Below are 23,815 nucleotides of genomic sequence, written 5' to 3'. Positions count from 1 at the left end.
AAAAAAAAAAAAAGTCAAACTTTTTTTTTTTTTCCTTTTTTTTTATAATGGAACTCTTTGAGGAACAGATGTCACTGTATGGTATCAGTCTGAGGCATCCGTTCAGCATATATATTTTTTGTATACGTTAAAAGGACAGGAAAAACGTGTGAACCCACCCTTAGACATGATCAATAATATGGCACCTATTGGAAGCCAGGGAAAACTGTGGCCCATTACTACTACTTGCCAGATGGTGCTGCTATACTATTTGCACTACTACCCACATTCTGACACTTGGATGACAAAGCGTGGGTCTTTAATTTTGCACTCCATTTACCAGACATTTTATTATGAGGCCCATAAATTAAAATTCACAGGCTTGGTACACATATTATTAAACAGTACTAGCAAAATTGTTTTTCTGTAATTTAAAGAAAGTTGCACAATTAATCATCACTCCTTTTCTACAAACACACTATACAATGGTATTGGCAATTTACAATAGTGGTAATGCAGTTTTACAGTAAAGTACTTTTCCTGAACCTGCACGGTGTCTTGAACTAATACCACATTTTCACTAACATGGGTATAGTAATGCAGTTTTTGAAGTAAAACGCTTTTGTTCTAACTGAACAGTATCTTGACGTAATACACATGTTCACTAACATTGGTATGTTGATGCCCTTTAATGCAGCTGAATGTATGCTGTTTTGGGTGCTGGCAATAATCCTATGAGTTGAGGGTTTTAGTGTTACACAAAAAAGCTACCTGCCTGTCCATATACAGAAAAAAATAAGCTTATGGCAGGCCAGAACTTGCCAGCAAGCTGTATGAACTATGAAACAACACACAACTCAGAGGGACAACACCCTCACTCTCTATGCAAAGCTTTCCCTAATAAAAACCCTAAAACCTACTCAAGTATATCTCCCTGTTGTCTTCCTATAGTGTGTCAATGTTGTGTAATGGTGTTCTCAGCAGAAGGTCCTTCCAGAAGTCTGCTTTTGATTGTCAGCCTCTGAGCCAATCGGGGCAAGCCCACCCCCAGGGAATTGAGACAGCTGGTTTCCAGTAAAAACAGATATAAGTCTGCCTAGTGGCTTATAGTCTTTGTAGTCAAACGTGTTAGTATAATCTTCTGCACAGAAGTCCAGTCCTAAACATTGCTGTTCATGGAGCATCGTGTGACCTTGCACATCTGTCGATAGTCCCTATTAAAAACCGATACATTTGTGTTAGTTTCTCATACGTAGTGGTTTTCAGTAGAAGCTGCTGATGGAGGCCCCTGATATCATGATCCAGCCATGTTTAGGATCGGGGAGCTGTGGAGGCCATGCAGAAGACTGTACTAAAAATGGGTTGACGCTTCTCAGAAGGCACATTTGTGAGAATAGACAGTGCCCAACCTCGGATGGGGTTGAACTGTGAGGATCTGAGTTATCTCCTCAGCTGCACTAGATGCAGGTCTGTGTGTGACCGCGTGCACCATATTGTAGGTTCCTTGGGCAATAACTATTGCCATCACAGTGCCTGATGTACCCATCACTGAGCAGGATTGAGGATAGAATCCCCTGTACTACCCCAGAACATGTAAAAGGTGCAGTCATTATAAATGTTAAACCAACAATTTTTAGACTTAAAAATGTATAGAATTCTGTATGAAAGGATTTTATTTTATTTTTTTTGTCGGAACTGAGTTCTTCAAAGTTTTGCAATTCTCAATTTGAAGATTGGCTTACAACATGACAACTATGCCTGTAGTCAGCTGATGGCACACAATCTGGATACCATGATAACAGTGGGTAGCTATAAAGTGCAGGCAGTCGGCAGGTGAGAATTGCTGATGCATTTTACTTATGATTAGCAGAAAATAGAAACTAGTAAAATCATCATCATGGTGTGCTGCTGGCCAGAAGAATATTAGCAAAGACTTAATACCTGGAAAATGGAGGTTTTGAAAAGGCAATTTCAATCTTGCCATTAGTTTTCTATCATAGCGTAACATGAAAGAGTTTTATGCAAAGTGGACATCATCTGTATGAAACCTCTGGCGTCTACTTCATAAAAGGCTGTTTAAGCTTATTTTGTTTTGCCAACATACTGTGCATAATGTGTATTTATTCACCTTCTGCAATATGCGGCTGTATTCAGACTGGCATTTAGTATTCACATATTGGTGTCCCATTTAACCATGACATTTAATTTCTTTGAAGGAAGCGCAGTAATGTAACAGCTGATAGGCAGTCTTACCAAGATGGATTGCAGCTCACAGTGAGCCTACGTGTCTGAATCTCTAGGTAGCTTTTCAATTGGATGATATTGAATAGCAAAACTCTACTTCGCAGTAGTTTATTCAGTGTGACAGAGCCTCACGTATATCACATCTAAGGCAAGATGAAGCCTGATTGTTTCACATCTGCTCTTTGTACACTGCAAACATTTGCAGATGAACACTGCATAATGCAGGAGTTTACCGCCACAATAAAAGCTTTCACTATACTAATCTATTCTAAAAGGTGTTGCTGTGTTGATCACGAGTCAGATTACCGCTTGACATGCCCTCCGCTCTCCGCTTTAGCACATAAAAACATAATGCGCCTCCTAGTTGTTGTCTAAACCAATTATCAATATGCCTGTCAGACTTCAAAGTCAAATGACAGGGAAGCGAGTCAAGTTTTTGTCTGTTGAAGGTTAAATACATGGCGGGTAGGCTCCCCTCACATTTCCCCTGTTTAACAAAAGAGCATAAAGCTGTAGAGAATGATTTGGCCCTTTAAGATTTCACTCTGTAAATGGCCAATTGTGCCTGTTACTTGAATAATTAGATGTGAAAGAAACCACAGCTTCACGTTTGCATTGCGTTATAGCCAGTTCACACGATTTTGTAAAACACCCTTAAAAAAGCAGCAGGGAACCCGCATTTTTTTCAAAACAAATAAGTATTACACTGAGCATAGCCTAGTACCAGGGCTTCGTGCCCGGCTGTTGATGGGTTTCATCTAATTATTAGCTTTGGAAGCCACTGCCTTTTTTTCTTTATAGAAGATTTAGCGTACAGCCATTCTTTCCGGTATCTTTGGAAGCCATATTCAGGAGTGGATCCTAATAGGAGAGAAAGTACGGTACTAACCCATTACGGACACAGCCTATTTAGGTACTTAAACAGGTTTTTCCAGGATTTTAATATTGCCAGCCTATCCTTTGGATAGGTCATGAATATCAGTTCGGCAGGGGTCTGACTACCAGCACCCACACCAATCGGCTGTATGAATAGGCTGTGGACTCTCTTCTTGGGCAATTATTCACCTGATGAAGGGGATTTTGTCCCCGAAACGCATAGTGAGTTTGCAATAAATACTTCTGAAGATATGCCATTCCCATCTGGTTGGTTCTTTGCGCCGAGGGATGTTCCTTTTTTCCACTCTTCTTAGGCCATGTGATATGTTCATCATTTACATTGCTTGTGCACAAGTGAATGGGGCTAAGATATAAAAGCAAGCACAGCTGTAATCCAATAGATGGCGCCAGGGGCGGACTGTAAAAAAATATTAAGTGACCTGTTTTGTAGTTGGGTCCAAATTGATGGAAGGCAGTGTCAGCAATACCATATTGTGGCACATTATACCACCCCAACAGAGCCAAGTACCACAGTCCAAATACTACAGTCCATCACAAAATAAATCCCCTAAAACTTCCATTGGCTGGCCGTAAGAAGGTCCATTTCCCTGTAAGGCCTATGGCCAATCCGCCCCTGGATGGCGTTGTGCTTGGTCACCAGTGAGGAGGCCATGACCCTCACTGGAATGAGGCTTATCTGCGCCTAGGCCGTGTGACTGATGGTCATGGCATCACTAGCCTGGGGTAAGCAGCTAAAAGGCTACGACTGATCGGCAGGGGTCCCTAATGTCAGGCAGCGTGGTTGTTCAGTGGTTAGCACTGGGATCCTGAGTTCAAATTTGATCAGGAACAACATCTGTATGGAGTTTCTATGTGTGTATGGGTTTCCTCTGGGTAATCCGGTTTCCTCTCACCCTCCAAAAATATACAAACAGGCAAACTGGCTTCCTATAAAATTGATCCTGTTGATCTTTGTTGAGGTTGAGTTGACCTCCCAGGGAGTTTCCCCCACCACACAACTATCCCTGCACTTTGGGTCCCTGTGGGAAAAGCGGATTACAAATGTCTGTCATTGGCCGCTTTCACACGAGCGTATTTGCAATCTGTATATGGCCCTGATTTTATGTACCTGAATCCACTGCTCTTGTGAATAATTAGGACTATTCACATGGGAAGACAATTTCCTCCAGTATTTGAAATTCGCAGCATGTCTGAGTTTTGTCTGTATTTGTTTCCAAATATGCAGATTACAGTCTATAGGAGTAAATAAAAAATGCGGGCAGGAAAGAATAGGCAAGTAAATCCTGATGAAATCCTGAAGCAATACTGATGGCATATCATCAGGAATCCATGAATAGTCCAGAGCCAGAGTACTGATGGATTTCAGTACGCTCATGTGACAGAGACCTTTGTCCGACCCCACCAATCAGATGCTGATGACATATTCAGAGATGATCAGTTACAAACAGTTGGATAAACCCCCCCCCCCCCCCACAAACTGCCTTGCGTGCTTATTGTGAACAGCCCTCCTTGTCGCACTGTAATTGGCCATACTACTTTAAAGGGAACCTGTCATGTGGATATTTGATTATAATCTAACTAATTATATACAATCAGTAACTACTAAAAAGTGCCTTAGATGTATTCACTTACTGGTGTGACAGATGGTTACCTCATAATATACACACAAAGATGCCGCATGCTAATGAGCTGATTGGAGTCCTGCGTGATGTCATCGAGTCCAGCGTATATATAATTCAGAGCTATAGCCACTCCCCTGCCCATCTGCTGCTGATTCCTATGGCAACAAACTGTCACTCAGCAGCAGGTGGGCGGGGAGAGTCAGGAGCTCATGAATATTCATGACTCATCATTATCAGCTGGAGCTTTTCAATACAAGATGTTGGCAGATTGACTGGGTCAATTAAAGAAAGTGACCCAGCATTTTGCTAAGAGAATCAGTCACTTATTTATGTTGCCCTTAGTTAGGACACCATAAAACTGGTGACAGGTTCCCTTTAAGGCTCCAGATCCGCAAAACACTGAAAGCGGCAATGTGCGTTCCGCATTTTGTGGACCGCACATTGCCGGCACTAATAGAATATGCCTGTTCTTGTCCGCGGACAAGAATAGGACATGTTCCGCAAAAAAATAGAACGGAAGTGCGGATCCGCAATTCCGTGTCCGGGTAGCACATCGTGCTGCCCCATAGGAATGAATGGGTCCGCAATTCTGTTCCACAAAATGCGGAACGAAATTGCAGACGTGTGAATGGAGCCCAACACTAAGTGAAGGGAGGAGCAGTGCAGAGAGAGCCACCAGGGACCTGCACACACGCTGCAGAAGCAAAATGAAAAGGCATTTTAATGATTTGTTTAAAAAGCTGCTTACTTTAGCATCTGGAAAGCAAATGAATAAAAAAAAAGGTTATAAAACAGGCTAAAAGATCAGTAGACTTGCTGTGAGTGCTTCCACATTCGGCTCCTTTTTGAACCTTGTTTGTTTGCATGTAGATTACTTGCAATGCGTTTAACCTTCATTCACTTCTATGGGAGTTTGGAGCAACTGCGCCCATCTTTTTTCAGAATTCCCGTAGATCTGAATGGAGAGAGCTACTCAGTCACAGCCAGCTCTCCATATGTTGCCACCAGCAAGCAGTGGCCTATTCTTGCATCTCTGATATTCTTGACAGTTTGTAGCTTGCAGCTCATTTGCAGACTTTAAAGTGGCTCTGTCACCAGGATCAACCCTATTAAACCAGACATACTACCTGGTAGGGCTCATCATGCTGATTAAATCTATACCTTTCTTTTGTCTGTATGATAAATAGCAGTGGATGTTTTCTTTAGTGTGTGTGTATATGTATGTATATGTGTGTGTATAAATAAATAAATAAATATATATATATATAATTTTTTTTTTTCTTTTTTTTTTTATTCATATGCAAATAAGAGGTTTGAGCACCAGGAGACAGGGCTGAATTAGTTGAGCACAGCTTTGTAACACCCCCTGTGTTCTCTACAACCCCCCCCCCCCCCCCCCCCCCCCCGACCCTTGATTGACAGGGCTGGACATCAGGCGGAAAGATGTATGTACTATGGCTTCACCAGACTGAGATCTGCTCAGAAAGCTAATCTACATATTACTACTTTATTCACAAGCGCCATATACGATTAGAAAAACACCAGTAATTTGTATTAGCTTATAAGCATAAGACAAAAACATGTTTCTCTATATGGTAATGTTATAGCTTAGTGGTTAAAGTGTTTCTTCGGGAATTAAGAAAATGAAAATACTTGAAGGGGTTGTACCACAAAAAATATTCTACAATTTTCAAACCAGCATCTGGATTTCAATACTTTTGTAATTGCATGTAATTAAAAATTTTGTATAGCTACTGACTTTTTTTCAATAAAACTGTGATAGAAGGAGCGAGCAGCAGTGGAATAGACAGCCTCCAGAGCTGCAGCAGAATAGACACTCCTGTTAAGCTACCAGCTTGATTTAAATCTAGCAGAGCAATGATTGGGGAGATCTCTGGATCCATATGAGGTACAGGGCTGGTTCTAGCTTTGTTAGAAAGAGCTTGCCATGTACTATGTGATGTCTGATTTTCATTTTTTACATTATTCGTGCGATAACCCCTTTAAATATTACTTCATTATAAATATTTTGCCAAATATATTTCATTAGTTATAAAGGCTCGTTTTATCCAGGGAGCAATCATTCGGAAAAATAAAATGGCCATCATCCTACTTGTCCACACAAAACCTGTCCTAATTACACAGGAAGACAAGTTAAAGAGCTGCACCATCTTCCTCTCTTACTTGTCAGGGATTCTGATCCTTTATAGAGTAAAAACTCCAAAAAAGTGACCCCATTTTGGAAACTACGGGATAAGGTGGCAGTTTTGTTTGTACTATTTTAGGGTACATATGATTTTTGGTTGCTCTATATTACACTTTTTTTGAGGCAAGGTAACCGAAAATAGATGTTTTTGGCACTATTTTTATTTTTTGTTATTTACAGTGTTCATATGACAGGTTAGATCATGTGGTATTTTTATAGAGCAGATTGTTACGGAGGAGACAATACCAAATATGACCCCTTGATTTTGTTGTTTCAGTTTTACATAATTTTTTTCAAAAATGCTTTATTTTTTATTTTTTTTTGTCTTCACATTCTGAAAGCCATAGTTTTTAATTTTTTGGGCTACTGTCTTATTTAGGGGCTCTTTTTTTTCGGTATGAGATTTGTTTGATTATTTTAGGGTGCATATGACTTTTTGATTGCTTGGTATTACACTTTTTGTGATGGCAGGTGTAAAAAAAAAATGCCTTTTTTGACACACTTTGTATTTGATATTTTTCTTTTACGGTGTTCACCTAAGGAGTTAGGTCATGTGATATTTTCATAGAGCAGGTCATTTCGGATGTGGAATTACCTAATATGTCTACTTTTTATATTTCTGTAAGTTATATAAGTAAGAGGCATTTTTTTTTTTTTTTTTGGGTGATTGTCTTAGGTAGGTTATTATTTTTGCGGGATGAGATGACTGTTTGGCACTATTTTGGGGTGCATATGACTTTTTGATCACTTGCTATTACACTTTTTGGGATGTAAGGTGGCTAAAAATGCAATTTTTTTTACGGTGTGCAGTCGAGGGGTTAGGTCATGTGGTATGTCTACTTTTTTTTTTTTTTGTTTGTTTTTTACATTTAACACAATAAAATCATGTTTTAGTGTCTCCATAGTCTGAGAGCCATAGTTTTTATTTTTTAGGCAATTGTCTTAGGTAGTGGCTGATTTTTTGCAGGATGAGGTGACGGTTAGATTGGTATTATTTTGAGAGGCATATGCCTTTGTGATCGCTTGGTGTTGCACTTTTACGGCTGTAAGGTGACAAAATGTTTTTTTTTTGTGGGGTTTTTTTGCACAGTTTTTTGCACAATTTTGACTGCGTTCACCTGAGGGGTTAGGTCTTGTGATATTTTTATAGAGCCGGTCGATACGGACATGGTAATACCTATTATGTCTACCTATCTTTTTTCCTTCCTTTTTACAAATTTTTATTTTATTTTTTTGGGAAAAGGACATTTTTTTATTTATTTTTTTAAACTAAATTTTTTGTCCCACTCTGTGATTTCAACTTTTGGGGGTCTGATCCCATTTACAATACTTTACTGTACTGCGGCTGCAGCAGGAAGCGCACGGCGTATTAGCAACCAATGACTCTGTGCGCTCGTGCACGAAGCAGGGTGCCAGTTCAGTATCTCATGGTCCGTGTTCCACGGACGTGTGAATGCAGCCTAAAGCAGTAATATGTAGATTAGCTTTCTGAGCAGATCCCAGAGTGGTGAAGCCATAGTGTATGGAATATGACATTGCTCGCGCACAGCTCTAGAACACAGCTCTGCCTTCAGTCTGATGTCTAACCCTGTCGATCACATGGCGGCGGGAGTGTGCAGCGCACAGGGGGCGTTACATAGCAGTGCTCAGAAGATTCAGCTCTGCCTCCTGGTGCTCAAACCTCTCATTTGCATATTGATAAAAACACATATCTCTGCAACTATTTATTATACAGACAAAAGAAAGGTATCATTCTAATCAGCATGATGAACCCTACCAGACGGTGTATCTTGTTTAATAGAGTTTATCCTGCTGACAGAGTATCTTTAACAGCATCTCACATATACAGGTAAGTAATAATAGTAATTGCCATACTATGAAGCTGTTCCACTTTCTAATAGATGTGATTGTGTTAATTAGAGCAGTTTTCCAAGCTCAAAAATATACATTAAAGTGTGACTGCCATTTCACCACCAAAAATGAAATTCCTAACATATGTGATGCTGAAGGGAAGATATTCATGAAGCTGCATTTTTCAGCTAATTTTACCTTTCTGATGTCTGTATCAACCATATTTCTCTGTGCCTGTATTTCAGCTTCTTCCTAAAATGGCCTCTGCTGCACTTCCTGTGGTGATGATTGTCCTTTCTTGAGGCCGTCCTGTATTGTCCTCACTTCCCATAAGACCTTGCTCTCCTCACATGCACTAGCACACAAGCAGGACCAATGAGAATGCCAGATGCCCCCTAGATCCTATTTTTGCAGCCAGTGCCCCCTATACTTTAGTAACACAGCCAAATACTCACCTAGTCCCTGCTAGCAAGCTCCAACTGCGCGATGTACACTGTCAGTTCGCTCTGCTGTGAAGGAAGACGAGCGGTGCCGATTCCCTCCAGCAGCGCAATGTGTATAATGCATTTTCACTTGGGGTATGTAGGCATCACAGACTCCTTGCAGGCATGAAGGCTGGAGGAGGAGCCAGTGTCCTACAACACTGTGAATGCGCCTCAGGGCTGAGCTCCTCCTCCCAGAGCTGATCCGCCAGAGAAGACAGACTGCACATGGCAACGCACTGAGGAGAGGGCAGCACAATGGTAAATTGGCACACATTTGTGGGAGTTTTTACCATGTAAAACAGAAAATGATTACATTTTAAAACACACATGCACATATACTGTAGGGTACACTATACCATTACAGTATAAACAATGAAACGGCAGTTACACTTTAAACTACGTAGATGTGTCTGAACGCTCAGTAGATCATGCCACCATAGCTTAGCCTAGGCTGACAGTGGGGCAGTTATCCTCAGAACACCTGTTCCCAGTAATTGCCCTGTGTGAAGGTTCTGCAGATCTCCTACTGAAGGACCAAATGCTTGTTCATCCGGTGGAAGCATCATTAATGCAGACACCAAAATTATTGTTCCTGAGAAGCAGATTGTCCTGTGTAAACAATGGTCTGCAGCCCCGAAACTATGAATCACTCGTCCCCATACATGATGCAGCTTTCACTTCCTCTGAAAGAATTCATTCCTTCATCCACCTCTGTTCCTTGGTCATTAAGAAGAAATCATTTCTCCTAATCTTGTCCATGTGTCTATTCCTGTGCAGTAATGTTGTTTTCATGCTGCTAGTGCATGCTGTGGGGGGGATTACCAATGCCATGTTTTCACTCCCCTCGCACAGCCACTACTAGAAATACAGTGCCTTACGAATCAATGTAAATCAGTGCTGTTCCCCTTTCAGTTGATGGCCTGGTGGCCGAGGGTCAGACCTGTATCGATCTAATATGGTTGGACTTTAATGCAAAGCAACATAAAACATTCCCTTAAGGGCTCATGCACACTAATGTATTTTCTTTCTGTGTCTGTACCATTTTTTTTTTTTTTTTTTTTTTTTTGTGTGGACCTTATGCGGAACCATTCATTTCAATGGGTCCACAAAAAAATAGAAGTCACTCCGTGTGCATTCCATTTCCATATGTCTGCATTTCCGTTCCACCAAAAAATAGAACATGTCCTATTATTGTCCGCATTACGGACAAGGATAGTACTGTTCTACTGGGGCCAACTGTCCTGTTCTGCAAAATACAGAATGGACACTGACGTCATCCGTGTTTTTTGCAATCTGTAAAATACATACAGATGTGTGCATGAGCCCTAAAGAGAACCTTTCATGGGAATATGTATTACAGATACCCCTTGTTTCCGCCCCTGTGTCCCCCGCTGTTTTTGGCGCCTTATATGTTAATTTAGACCAAGGTTGCTCAACCTGCGGCCCTCCAGCTGTTGTAAAACTACAAATCCCACCATGCCTTGCTGTCCAGGCATGCTGGGAGTTGTAGTTTTGCAACAGCAGGTTGGGCATCCCTGATTTAGACCATCGGTACAGGAAGGAGGAGGCATTTGGTTTTCTCAGTGAGCGTCTCCTTCTCCCTTGCTGTAGCGCAGTCCAATCACAGCGGAGCGCGTCACAGCCAGAGGGAAAAAACACCTCCCCTTCTCCCTGGCTGTGACGCCCTCCGCTGTGATTGGACCGTGCAACAGCTAGGGAGAAGGAGACACCATTGAGACCACCCTCCTCCCTGTACCAAAGGTCTAAATTAACATATCAGGCGCCAAACTCAGCGGGGTACCCGGGCTGAAACAAGGGGTATTGAAAAAATAAAAAAGTGCTGGCATCTGTAGGGGCCGCCCTATCTGGTAAGCATACCAGTTTGTAACACACAATACTACGAAAGGTCCTCTTTAACAATAACAGTACTTTTAATCTGTTTGCTGGTGCAGTCTTTTGTTCCATTTTTAGGCTGGGTTCACATCTCATGTTGGCTCTACGTTTAGCGGATACGTTGGGAGATTTAAAAAAAATAATAATCTGCAAAAAATTTAAACATTAACATATACATTTGTTTTTCTATTTTTTTTAACCATAGAACTCTATAATGACCGTCTGGCATCCGTTTTAAGGAATATGTAATTTTGTATACGTTAACTGTAAGACGAAAAATGTGATTTGAACCCAGCCTTACAAGGCAGGATGGCTTCATGTACTGTAAATATTGGACTAGTTTCAGAGAAATTAGTAAAATGACAGTTTGTAACATTATGTGCTGATAACTAATGGTTGGGGAATAACTTTTGTGCACACTTGTTTCTGCTTTCTCTTGCTTGCAATTCAAAGAAGTAAAGTCTCAGCCTTCAGATGAAGAAATGTGTAAGTTATGTATGTCATTATGGGCGTTTTCTGTAGACTAGGATAATATGCTTCTCCCACACTTTACTGCCCTGCTCTTGGTCCACGGTGTGGATATTGGGCACATAAATCCTTTGGTGTACTTTCCTTTATCGCTCCAGCAGTATTACCTCATTTGACTTGCAGCTTTAGCACATCCTATAAAGAACGGCATGATTCTACGATGCAGACCCTGAATTATTAAAGATGGGCATAGTGTCCTTTTAGATAAATTGCATGTGCATATATTTGGAAGTAGATGTTCTTTTGTACTGTTGAATATATTTTAAATAGTGGACTATCAGAAAGGATTGCTCCAGAGCTGGTTAGCACGGTAGAAGAGGAGAACTACGCAATCAGTTTGCACCTTTTCAGATTCCTAGTTGTAGAAAGAACGTTATGTAAATGTGTATTATTAGGCTGGTGCCATTATGAGGCACTTAAAGGGGTTATCCCATGGCTTCTGTAAAAAAAATGAAAATCGGACATTTAAAACTGTACATGACAATCGCCAACAAAGTAGAGCCTGCCCTGGACCTCACATGGATCCAGAGCTGTCCCCATGCGTTGCTCCAGTTGATCTGCTAGGCATATGGCAAACTGGCTGCTGTGTCCTTTTTGCTTCGGCTCTCTCCCCATCATAGCTCAGGGGGCATGTCGTTTTAGCTGCAGTTCTCTCCCTATCACAGCTCAGGGGGCGTGGCCATTTTGCTTCAGCTCTTCCTTTCACAACTGAGGGTGTGTGTCCTCTCTGCTGTAGTTCTTTCCCTTTGATTGCGCAGAATGGACATCCACCATAGAGATGTTACTGAGCTGTATGGAGACATAAGGGAAAAAACAAACAGCAGGTGGCACTATATAGATAGTTCTTATTAATTTCATGCAATTTCAAACATATTCAGACCTAGTTGTAGTTTAAAAAAAATATATAAATATTTAGAATATTTTTTGTGGGATAACTAACCTCTTTAATGTGATTAGGTGATTGCTGCTGTATAAATACATTGGGCCACAATTAGGCTAGTTCAAAAGGGGAAAAGATGTTTGCAAAGAATAAAAAAAATATATATTTCTTTTCAGTCTATTTAACTATTGACCAGACACTTGTGAGCTGCCAAACAAGAAAGTAGGAACAGTGTTCCCCACAAGCATGTTCAATGAATCTCTCATGTCCAGTCCACACATGCTACACTAATGGAGGACTAATGACTTACCATAGTCATCACGTACCTCTAACCTCAATTTTGCTGGTTCATCGGATAATTAGTGACCCTGTTACACCGTTAGATAATAGCTAACTAGCGTTCCTATGAATACACGTTAGCGGTCATCTGGCGGATTCTCGGCCCATATAAAGGGCCTTTTACAGCTGATGCTCTGTGGCAAAAGTATGTAAGTTAGCTGTCTTCCAGAAGAAAGAAAACTGTGTCTCTGGTGCCATCTATAGGTATCTTGCAGTTTTTGGCCCTCATAAGCGACCTAAAACATGAATTGGCAACATCAGCCAAACCAGAGACACCCATGCATACAGAGTTCTTACTCCTTGTTAATACAGAGGAGGGCACTAGATGACTGGGTGAGATGACTTTCACATGGCTCTTAGAAGGTAGTATACCTATAGATGCCATTAGAAAGGCAGTTTTCTTCATTCTTGAGGACATCTAACCAATTTGTAATTCTACCCACTGATCTGAAGAGCAAGGTGTTCATTGCTACAGATCTGTTCAGTGTTTGTTTAAAGGCGCTCCGTCACCAGGATTAATCCAATTAAACCAGACATACTGCCTGGTTGGGCTCATTATGTGTTTTTATTCATATGCAAATGAGCAATTCAAGCCCTCTAAGGCGGGGCTGAATCTTCTGAGCACTGCTCTGTAACACCCCTTGTGCTCTGCACACGCCCCCTCCCCTTGATTGACATGGCTAGACAGCAGCCTGAGGGCAGAGCTGTGTCCTAACCTCTTCATATCATATACTCTATGTACTATAGCTTCACCACACTGACATCTGCTCAGAAAGCTGATATACATATCACTGCTGTATTCACAGGCAGAATATATGATTATATAAACACCAATAATATATGTTAGCTTATAAGTAGGGTTGAGCGAATCGACTTAGGATGAAACAACCAAAGTCGATTCGCATAAAGCTTCGTTTCAATCCTGTACGGAGTGAGCGCTCCATACAGTACTAGAATGGATTGGCTCAGATGAGCCAAAGTTATTACTTTGTGAAGTCTCACAAGGCTTTGTATAATAACTTCTGAATTTGTTCTATACTGTAAAAAAAAATTGCATATGAATAAAAATGCTTATTTTTCTGCAGCTATTTATCGTACAGACAAAAGAAAGGTATAGCTTTAATCAGCAAGATGAGCTCTACCAGTATCACTAGGGTTGATCCTGGTGACAGAGCCGCTTTAAGGCCCCTTTCACATGGACGATTTTTCCGCGTGGGTGCAATGCGTGAGGTGAGCTCATTGCACCCGCACTGAATCCTGACCCATTCATTTCAATGGGGCTGTGTACATGAGCGATGTTTTTCACGCATCACTTGTGCTTTGCGTAAAAATCGCTGAATGTTCTATATTCTGCGTTTTTCACGCAACACAGGCCCCATAGAAATGAACGGGGCTGTGTGAAAATCGCAAGCAAGTCCGGATGCGATTTTCACGCATGGTTGCTAAGGAACTGAGGGATGAGCGGCCCTGGTCCCCATTTACTTTATTATTTTCCATTATAGCATGGTTATAATGGAAAATAGCTTTCTTTAATACAGAATGCAAAGTGAAATGTCACTTGAGGGTTAAAAAATAATAAAAATATTACTCACCTCATCCACTCGATCGCGCAGTCAGGATCCTTTTTTGTTCTTCTTGAAGGACCTGCAAAAGAACCTTCGCTGACGTAATCACGCTCACCATGTGGTGAAGTCAGCACAGGTCCTGCTGAATGAAGATGCCCATAGACATCACTTAGGTCTAACCTCAATCCAATGAAATGGACATGCTATACTATAGTTAATGGATGACTCGCGTAGCTCTAACCTCAATCCAATGAAATGGACATGCTATACTATATAGTTAATGGATGACTCGCGTAGCTCTAACCTCAATCCAATGAAATGGACATGCTATACTATAGTTAATGGATGACTAATAACTGACTATAGTCATCACGTAGCTCTAACCTCAATCCAATAAAATGGACATGCTATACTATAGTTAATGGATGACTCGCGTAGCTCTAACCTCAATCCAACGGAATGGACATGCTATACTATAGTTAATGGATGACTCGCGTAGCTCTAACCTCAATCCAACGGAATGGACATGCTATACTATAGTTAATGGATGACTCGCGTAGCTCTAACCTCAATCCAATGAAATGGACATGCTATACTATAGTTAATGGATGACTAATAACTGACCATAGTCATCACGTATCTCTAGCCTCAATCCAATGGAATGGGCATACTAGACCAGTGACGGAGAACCTTTTACAGACCAAGTGACCAAAACCCACTTATTTATCGCAAAATGCTAACACTGCAATATAACCAGAAGACTACAGTCCAATACAGTATATCTTCCGTATACTTTATCATTTAGCTATAATATCCTTCCTGTGATGTTCATAGTGCGCCCTGTGCTGATGAAGGGCAGGAAAAGTCTACGGCATATTAGTACACCATAGACTTTTTCCAGGTGCCCACAGAGAGGGCTCTGAGTGCCGCCTCTGGCACCCATGCCATAGGTTAGCCACCACTGTGCTATACCTTAGTTAATGGAGAACTGACCATAGTTGTCACATAGCTCTAGCCTCAATCCAATTGACATGTTATACTTTTAAAACCCAGTCTCTAAATCTTATTTTAGTGTTAAAAGAATGTTCAGTAAATGTTAATGTTTGTTAATGAAATATATTAAGCCTGTTTATTTCAGCTTTCTTTGCTCTCCAAGTATACAGAATATAGTAATGTAAACTATTCAATGTGTGTTTATGTGCAGTAAAAAAAGACGATGAAGTTGATGACCCAGTGTTTACGAAGAAACGAATAAAGGAGCTTAAAGTTTTGGAGCCAAAAATTGCCCAAAATCTATGTAAGTATGCACAGGAAATGTGACACAGCAGATTGGCCTGGATTTATTAATCCTATCGATGGCTGTCTGGCTCTGCACCAGATTCAAGAAGCCTTGTTAAGCCCCGCGTTCTGGCAAGCCGGACAAAAACGGAGCAACTCTAGTTGTGACGAAATTATGCAAATTTGTGCTTCTTAGACATTTTAAGTGTGGAAACATTAGTAAATACAATAGGCATCTGTACAGTGAACAAGATCATTTGGTTTTCAGGTTCAGTTTTATTTCTTTGGTTCCTGTAATCACCACTAGCATTGTGGTAGAAATTCAGATTTATTATTCAGTGGGAGTTGTAGAAATCTGTTTGCAGTTAGCAAAGTCCTGTCTGATGGAAATGTATGACATGTACATGAGAGAAAATTCCACGGATTAGAATCCATGTTCCAATTTATGGTTTACTCTTCATATATCTCAAGTGTATGGGCCAAACCTGATGCAAAGAGAGCCTTACAAACGCTGTATACAGCAGAGAGATACTGTGTTTGGTACCAACAATATTTACTTGATAACCTTTTTTTTTTCAGCCATTTTTCTGGGTTCATACCGTTTGCCTTATGAAGACATTAAAAAAAGTATATTAGAAATTGATGAAACACAGCTGACGGACTCCATGGTGCAGGTAAAGTGAATTTATAGAACAAAACATTTTATATAAGCAAAGTTTAAAAAAAAAAAAATTTTTGTATATTTTTTTTAGAAACTAGATTTTACGCTCACTTTTACTCACTGACCCGAATAAAATAATAATATATGTAGGTCTGATTGAAAATATTGTTTTCTCCCAAACTTTTTTTTTTACCTACAGTATGTACTATAATGCAGGCACATTGGGGTGTCTGTATAAAAATTGTTTTAAGGGGAACACGGAGAGCAGTAAAAATCACAATAACCACATTTCTTTAGTGGCCAGTTTTTTGCCATCTGCACAAGTAAGTTCTTATGGTACTGCAGAGGTGCCCAAATTGTCACTGTATTTGAACCCATTCCTGACGCAGTGATTTTCCATTTGTTTAATTATTTTTATTTATTTTTTAACTCCCTGATAAATACGGTTATATTTTAATACTTTGGGCATTTTGGGATCTGACTATACAAATGATCTTCTGTATTGTTTATTTTTAATTTTAAAAATGTATTTATATATATATATATATATATATATATATATATATATATATTTTTTTTTTTTTGAAAGCTACGGTACGCAGGGTTTGATTATAACTTTCATGTGACTGGCGTCGGAGACTTTAGAAAGCCTGCCATAGCAACTAAACATCTCCCATGGTCTGGCCCAGAGGAGCTGGTCAGTCACCTGGAGTGCAAGTCTTCTGTAATTGACTGCTCTGTGGTTGTTGTCACAATTGACCATGGCATCCGAGGGGTTAAAAGTCTGTGATCATCGTTGTTGCCGGTCACAGACTCTAATACAGAGTGTATGCTGTGTAAAACGGGCACCCATCATCTATGGTGTCTGCTCAACACCTTGAGTGTGCACCATCCATAAAGAACTGACATCCTCCATATATGGACTTCACAAGGGATTAAACAAACTGCATAAATCAATAGTTCAAGCTAACTTAAGAAACCATTAGAGAAACTATTCTTTCTCTACTTATGAGCTCCTTTCTACTCCTCTCCCACCCTCAGTTTTCTACTAAAGTCTTGACAGGCGAGGCAGATTATTAACTCAGTTTATATGCTGCCCATCAAAGTCTGTGGAGAGGGGAGGGGGAGGAGTGATCTGCTGGAGAGTGACAAAAAGATGCTGCTGCTGCTGATTTCTCTATTTCATCCCAGACCTGAATCTTAGAAGGGGGTTTTCCAAAATAGTCAGTGATGACAACTTGGAAGGATGAACCTCCTGATCCTTGGAACGGCTTAGCACTTCAGGGCTTGACTTTGTGTTGCAATTCCCATTGCAGTAGGGGGGGATGGAAATCACTGAGCGCAGTTTTTTCAGTTGTTTGGCGTCTCAAAAGTTGTACTTCCTCTGATCAAAATTTGGTGGCATATCCAATCAATAATATGAGTAAAATGATTGCTACTCACAGTCCCTTTGGTTCAAACATAATTCTTTATTAACATCTTTCCATAAGAATAGTTAGCATCATATTTTCTGATAGCCTTCACAAAGAAAGCCAAGTTTTCTGCGCTCCTAGTTTTCCCCTCAGATGTGCCGTTTGGGAGACATGCCCCCTTCATCATGCGTACCGACAAGAGGAAACCACAGGTTTAAGGCTACATGCACAAATTGCAAGTCCGCAAAAAAAAATGTATTTTTTGGGGGCAGATCCATTGTAACAATGCCTAAAACGGACAAGAAGAGGATATGTTAATTTTTTTTTTTCCGGGGCTACGGAACTGACATACTGATGCGGACCCGTTGAAATGAATGTGTCCGCATCCTATCTTAAAAAAAAAAAAAAAAAAAAACGGAATGGACACGGACACAAACAACATTTGTGTGCATTTAGCCTAAATAGCATGTGCATGTGGCATATTACAATTATTTTAATTATACAAAACACATTATCCCTAAGAGATCTATATATAAAACCTGTTTTAGACTAAATATAAACTAGGGCTGAGAGCAATCACAAAAATACTCGAAATTGCACACCTCATTTAACCCTTAAGGTCACAAGTGTCCATTTCACAATTCAATAGGTTCACGTTGTAACAACCTTCTCTTGGTCTCAGTAAGATTCCATATTTGATTTTATTTATATATATATATATATATATATATATATATATATATGTATTTAAATTGTATGTGTTAAAACTGCAAATAGCACATAAAAGTATTAAGCATAGAATAGCATGCACTATAACATTTACAAGAACAGTGAAGGCTGCCTATACATAGGATTGCATGTCTATCTAGCAATAATAACTGCCTGAACGGCTCTGCATAACACAATGTCCCTGGAAACAGATGTCGATCTCTTACCAGATATGCTTTTACAAGGATAGGAGTTTGAGAAGGAGACATGCATAGGACAGCTCTGTACTGTGTCCTGGAGACTTCTCTGTCCCAGGATGCCTTCACTACCCACAATCCAATGCAGTAGCCTTTGTAACAGGAAAACATAGTGTAATACTGCTAGATGGTATTATAACCACACTGAACACATTTGAAATACCCTGACTGTGGCAAAAGTGAACTGTAATCATTTTCTAACCCTGCTGTGCAGAACATTATATATATATATATATATATATATATAAGAAAAATAAATAACTGGCAGCACCACCGACCAAAATAAAATGAAGTAAAGCGGGTGCAATGTCCGGATATGGCGACTGGAGCTTACCCACTTGATACAAAACAGAGAAACGGACTGCACTCCCAAGAATCTTCAGTGAAAAAGGTTTATTCACCCATAGGTGGCACAAGCGACGTTTCGGCTCTCACATGAGCCTTTCTCAAGCTTGAGAAAGGCTCATGTGAGAGCCGAAACGTCGCTTGTGCCACCTATGGGTGAATAAACCTTTTTCACTGAAGATTCTTGGGAGTGCAGTCCGTTTCTCTGTTTTATATATATATATATATATATATATATAACCTTAATATTCAATTTGTTAATTTATTCCCTTCATAATTGCCTTTCTTGCACTCCACAGACCCCTTACTTCACTTTTAATGAGCATGTCACTCAGTGTTCTCTCTTTCCAATAAGCAAATACAGGACTATTTTTAAAGCGTACACCATATCTTTGATCTTGCTTCAACAGATCCCAGTATTTCAGAACAGTACTCGAGGCGTGTCTATCATATAAAGATATAAACCATCCCTTTTGGTATCCCCTTGATGTCCTCTTCTGACATCACACCTCACACTTTTCCCAGTGTCATGACCCACGTTATCCACCATCTTACCCATATAGCCCCAATCTATGAATTTTTTATTCACCACATATCTGATGCTCATCCTGCTCATCTGTGCTCGCTATTCGTCTTGCTTGCTCAAAGTGACTTCTCTGTATACTCCAGAAGTCATGGAGTGCATGGTACTTAGCGTATAGCAAAAGATTATTCCGATCCATTGACTTCGTATATAGCATGGTAACTGTAACGGACCGTTTCAGCAAACAAGGGGTTAAAATCCGTTTAGGCGATATGCCCCTTTCTGAGAGACAGGCACAGCTACTGCAGAACCCCAAACTCCCTAACTGGATACAAAATAGCACTCCAAACTGGAACCTCGAGAATAGCTGCTAGCAGATGAACAGGAAAAGCATACAATCAGCTTACACTCCTGGCAATCAGTCTCTAACAGCATACAGGGAATCCCCCCAATAACGAGACAAGGCTCCGTGTTGAGGGTCAAGCAGTGGTCTGACGTGCTGGCACACCCAGCCTGGTTTTTATTACAGTTGTTGCAAATACACGACAGATACAACACATCCCCACAATGCATCATGGTTTCCTCCTCTCTGTCCCGGAGACAACCGAAGAGCAATCCAATTATCTCTCAGGACAAAGGGAAGTCGCCAATACACATGTGGAGACAACAGGACAGACATCACCATTTAAACACACAATGGGACAATGGAACACACCCACACAAAATCCTCCCCTCTGCCGGTGATGACTATTGAACACAATGGCGAATATATTTATCAAAGGCAGAGGAATACAGTTTTATAAAAACATATCACAAGAACCCCAAAACATGCAATAACCCCATAACCAATATATCCTCGGGACTGGGGGATCTGGGTGAACCACATATCCAAAATTCACCCACATCCGTTCAGTAGTTTGGAAGATACAGTTTTATGCCAGTTACACCGAAAATATACGAGTTGTACAGAAAATAGTCACTAATAAATGTGTCCCCTGTTTGGTAGTTTCAAACTACTGAATGATGTCTCTGTGCACCAAATACAGGCAAGATAGCACCGTGTTGAAAAGTCAGAACAGTGCGAGTTAAAATGGCCGCTATCTATTGTTCTCACCATGTGCTTCATCCATTGTTCTCACCATGGGAATAGTAAAATCCAAGCAAGTAAGGCAAATGATGCAATCCAGGGACAGAGGGCTCAGTCCCAAGTGCCTTAAGACCCACTAACTTAAGGGACCATAATCCCAGGGCAGGAAGCTGGCAAACAGCCCCCTCCAAAACACTGTGGCGAGGTTGGTTTCGCCACAGTAACAAAACCACTCTTATCTTTACTCAGTACTATTGTACATCCAAAAAAAATGATTTACCTGCACATCCTAATGTAACTGAAATGTAATAGTCATAGTATTCATATTATGGACGGATGGTGAAAAAAAACTTTACTTGAGTTTGTGGTCATGTTCATGAGACTATTAAGTCCTGTTGCAGTATGATGCCCAGGTAAGTAATTTTTTGAATGTAGAACTGAGAAAAATAAGAGTGGTTTTGTTACCACATTATATACAAATCCGTCTTCCAGAGAGTACCAAGAATTCAGTTTGTGCAAGCAAGATAAATAGCCAGCACAGATGAGGAGGATGAGCATCTTTGAGTTATGTTGAATACAAAATTCATAGATTGGGGCTATCTGAGTAAGATGGTGGATAATGTGGGTCGTGAAGTTAGAAAAGTGTGATGTCAGAAGAGGACATCAATGGGATACCAAAATAGATTGTTTTGTCTTAATACCGACATATGATAGGCATGCCTCTATAGTGAAGAGTAATGTTCTGAAATCTAGGGATCTGTTGAAGGAAGTGTTATACATTTTAAAATGAGTCCAGTATTTGCTTATTGGAAGGAGAGAACATTGAGTGACGTGCTCATTAAAAGTGATGTAAGGGCACGTAAAAAAGGGATACAAAGAACTTAAAGGAAAAGAACAGAGAGCTAGGGATCGACCGATTATCGGATTTACCGATATTATCGGCCGATATTCAGGATTTTGAACACTATCGGTATCGGCATCTATTTTGCCGATATTCCGATAGTGTATGGGGAACACAGATCGCGCTGCTGACAGCGCTCTCTGTGTTCCCCTTAGCAGCACAGGGGAGAAGGAGCAGTGTCTCCTCCCCCTGTGCTGCTCCTGCCGCTGCCGCCAATGTAAGGACAGGGGACAGGAGGAGGGGAGGAGCTATGGCCACTGCTCCACCAATGAAGATTAATCTATCATTCATTCATATACAGGAGGCGGGAGCTGCAGGATCACATAGCCGGCTCCCGGCCTTTATGAGCTGTAGCTGCGATCTGCGGTAGTTAACTCCTCAGGTGCCGCGGATCGCAGCTACTGCTCATAGAGGTCGGGAGCAGGCTATGTGATCCTGCAGCCAGCTCCCGCCTCCTGTATATGAATAAATGTGGGATTAAGCTTCATTGGTGGCGCAGTGCGCCCCCCCCAAGCCCCCCCAGTATCAGATATTGGTGGCACAGTGCGCCCCCCACCCCAGTGGTGGCGCATAGGGCCCCCCCACCCCAGTCGCAGTGCGCCCCCCCCCCCCCCCCCACAGGATTCCCTCTCCCTTGCTCCTCCGATCGGAGCCCCAGCAGTGTAATGCTGGGGCTCTGATCGGTTACCATGGCAGCCAGGACGCTATTGAAGCCCTGGCTGCCATGATAAGCTCCATGCTGCTGTGTGCACAAAGCACACAGCAGCAGGGACAGTGTGAGCTCCTATTCACCCTGATAGATCTCTATCAGGGTGAATAGGACAAGGGTTCTAGTCCCTAAGGGGGCTAAAAGTTAGTTTAAAAAAAAAAGTTACAAAAAAAATAATAAAAACACCAAAATATTAAATATAAATGAAAAAGAAAGATTTACAAAAAAAAATAAACATTAACAATAAACATTAATTTTCAGCAGATTTGTGGGAATTTTTTATTTTTTTTCAAAAATGAAAATTCCCAGAATATCGGTATAAATTATCGGCTATCGGCCTGAAAGTTCACAAATTATCGGTATCGGCCCTAAAAAATCAATATCGGTCGATCCCTACAGAGAGCTAGTTGTAAGGAAGAGTTGAAAAATAATAGCTCAACGTTGGTTAAACATTATTTTTTAAGACCGACATCAAATATGGGATCAGAGATGGATGGTCTTGGAGTGAGCGAAGACAGCCCAGATACTGAGAATAAGAAAAGGTTGTTACAACATGAAACCTAATCACCAAACCATCACTTGTAATCTGGGCCCAGCAGCGAGTAGGATCTGCTGAGGCAAGATGGGGTTGAGGGATCCAGGTTTTAGAGGTGGGACCCTCGGCTATCACACGCTTAAGATTGTATTCTATGGATATGCCATAAATGTCTGTGATGAGAATACTCTTTAACGTGAACTATTCTTTTGTTCTTGTAGAATCTAATAAAAAATATGCCTGAACAAACTCAGTTAACGGCATTGGCCAAACTGAAAGGCGAATACTGCAGCCTGTCAGAGCCCGAGCAGTTTGGTGTTGTGGTGAGTATGTTTTAAAGCTTATTCAGTCTGTTTTATCCAGTTTTCCATTTAAAATGAATTGTTGGATGACAAAATTGCATTTGTGACTCTATCAAGCTGAATAGGTTTAGCTGAGGATGAAGGAGATGTAAATCCACTCCAGAACTAGACAGCTTTTTATAGCTATGAGATAAAAGGTGTTGAGATATACAGTATTATCTGTGCTAATTCCCATAAATGGTTTTCAGCTAAAAGGTCACAGTGGCTAGAATTTATGTACAGTTGTATTTCTAAAATTATGTCATTATGACTGGGAAATGTACAAAAGTAAGTTTCAATAAATGAGTCTTGAAGAAAATAATTCTTTCTGCTTTTCTCCTGAAGTACTGAACACATCCAGGGTATGAGGCATTGTCCTCGGCAAATCTGCAAAAAGCCTGTGTGGTATTGTAGATAGTACTTGTCCCTGAGATATTACAGTTTAGAAGACAATGATTTCTTTGTTTGCTGCAGTTTATAGGGTGATTGTACTATCATGGACTATTGTATGCTTCGTACAATGGTAGGAACTCTGGATTCAGACCTGGAGCCCGAAGGTCACAGACAAT

General features: G+C 40.7%; 1 protein-coding gene across 4 annotated transcripts in view; it reads left to right on the top strand.

Moving 5' to 3' along the window:
* Positions 1 to 23,815, top strand: part of DIAPH3 (diaphanous related formin 3) — a 682,618-nt gene that overhangs the window by 329,813 nt on the left and 328,990 nt on the right. For all 4 annotated transcript variants that reach the window (XM_044286187.1, XM_044286189.1, XM_044286188.1 and 1 more), the window contains 3 exons: positions 15,694 to 15,786; positions 16,347 to 16,441; positions 23,127 to 23,228. In XM_044286187.1, the coding sequence (XP_044142122.1) occupies positions 15,694 to 15,786; positions 16,347 to 16,441; positions 23,127 to 23,228 (290 nt within the window). The remainder of the gene's footprint in view (positions 1 to 15,693; positions 15,787 to 16,346; positions 16,442 to 23,126; positions 23,229 to 23,815) is intronic.

Source organism: Bufo gargarizans, chromosome 3 (assembly GCF_014858855.1).
Source record: "Bufo gargarizans isolate SCDJY-AF-19 chromosome 3, ASM1485885v1, whole genome shotgun sequence".
Lineage (NCBI taxonomy): Eukaryota > Metazoa > Chordata > Amphibia > Anura > Bufonidae > Bufo > Bufo gargarizans.
This window is presented reverse-complemented; position numbering and strand designations above follow the sequence as displayed.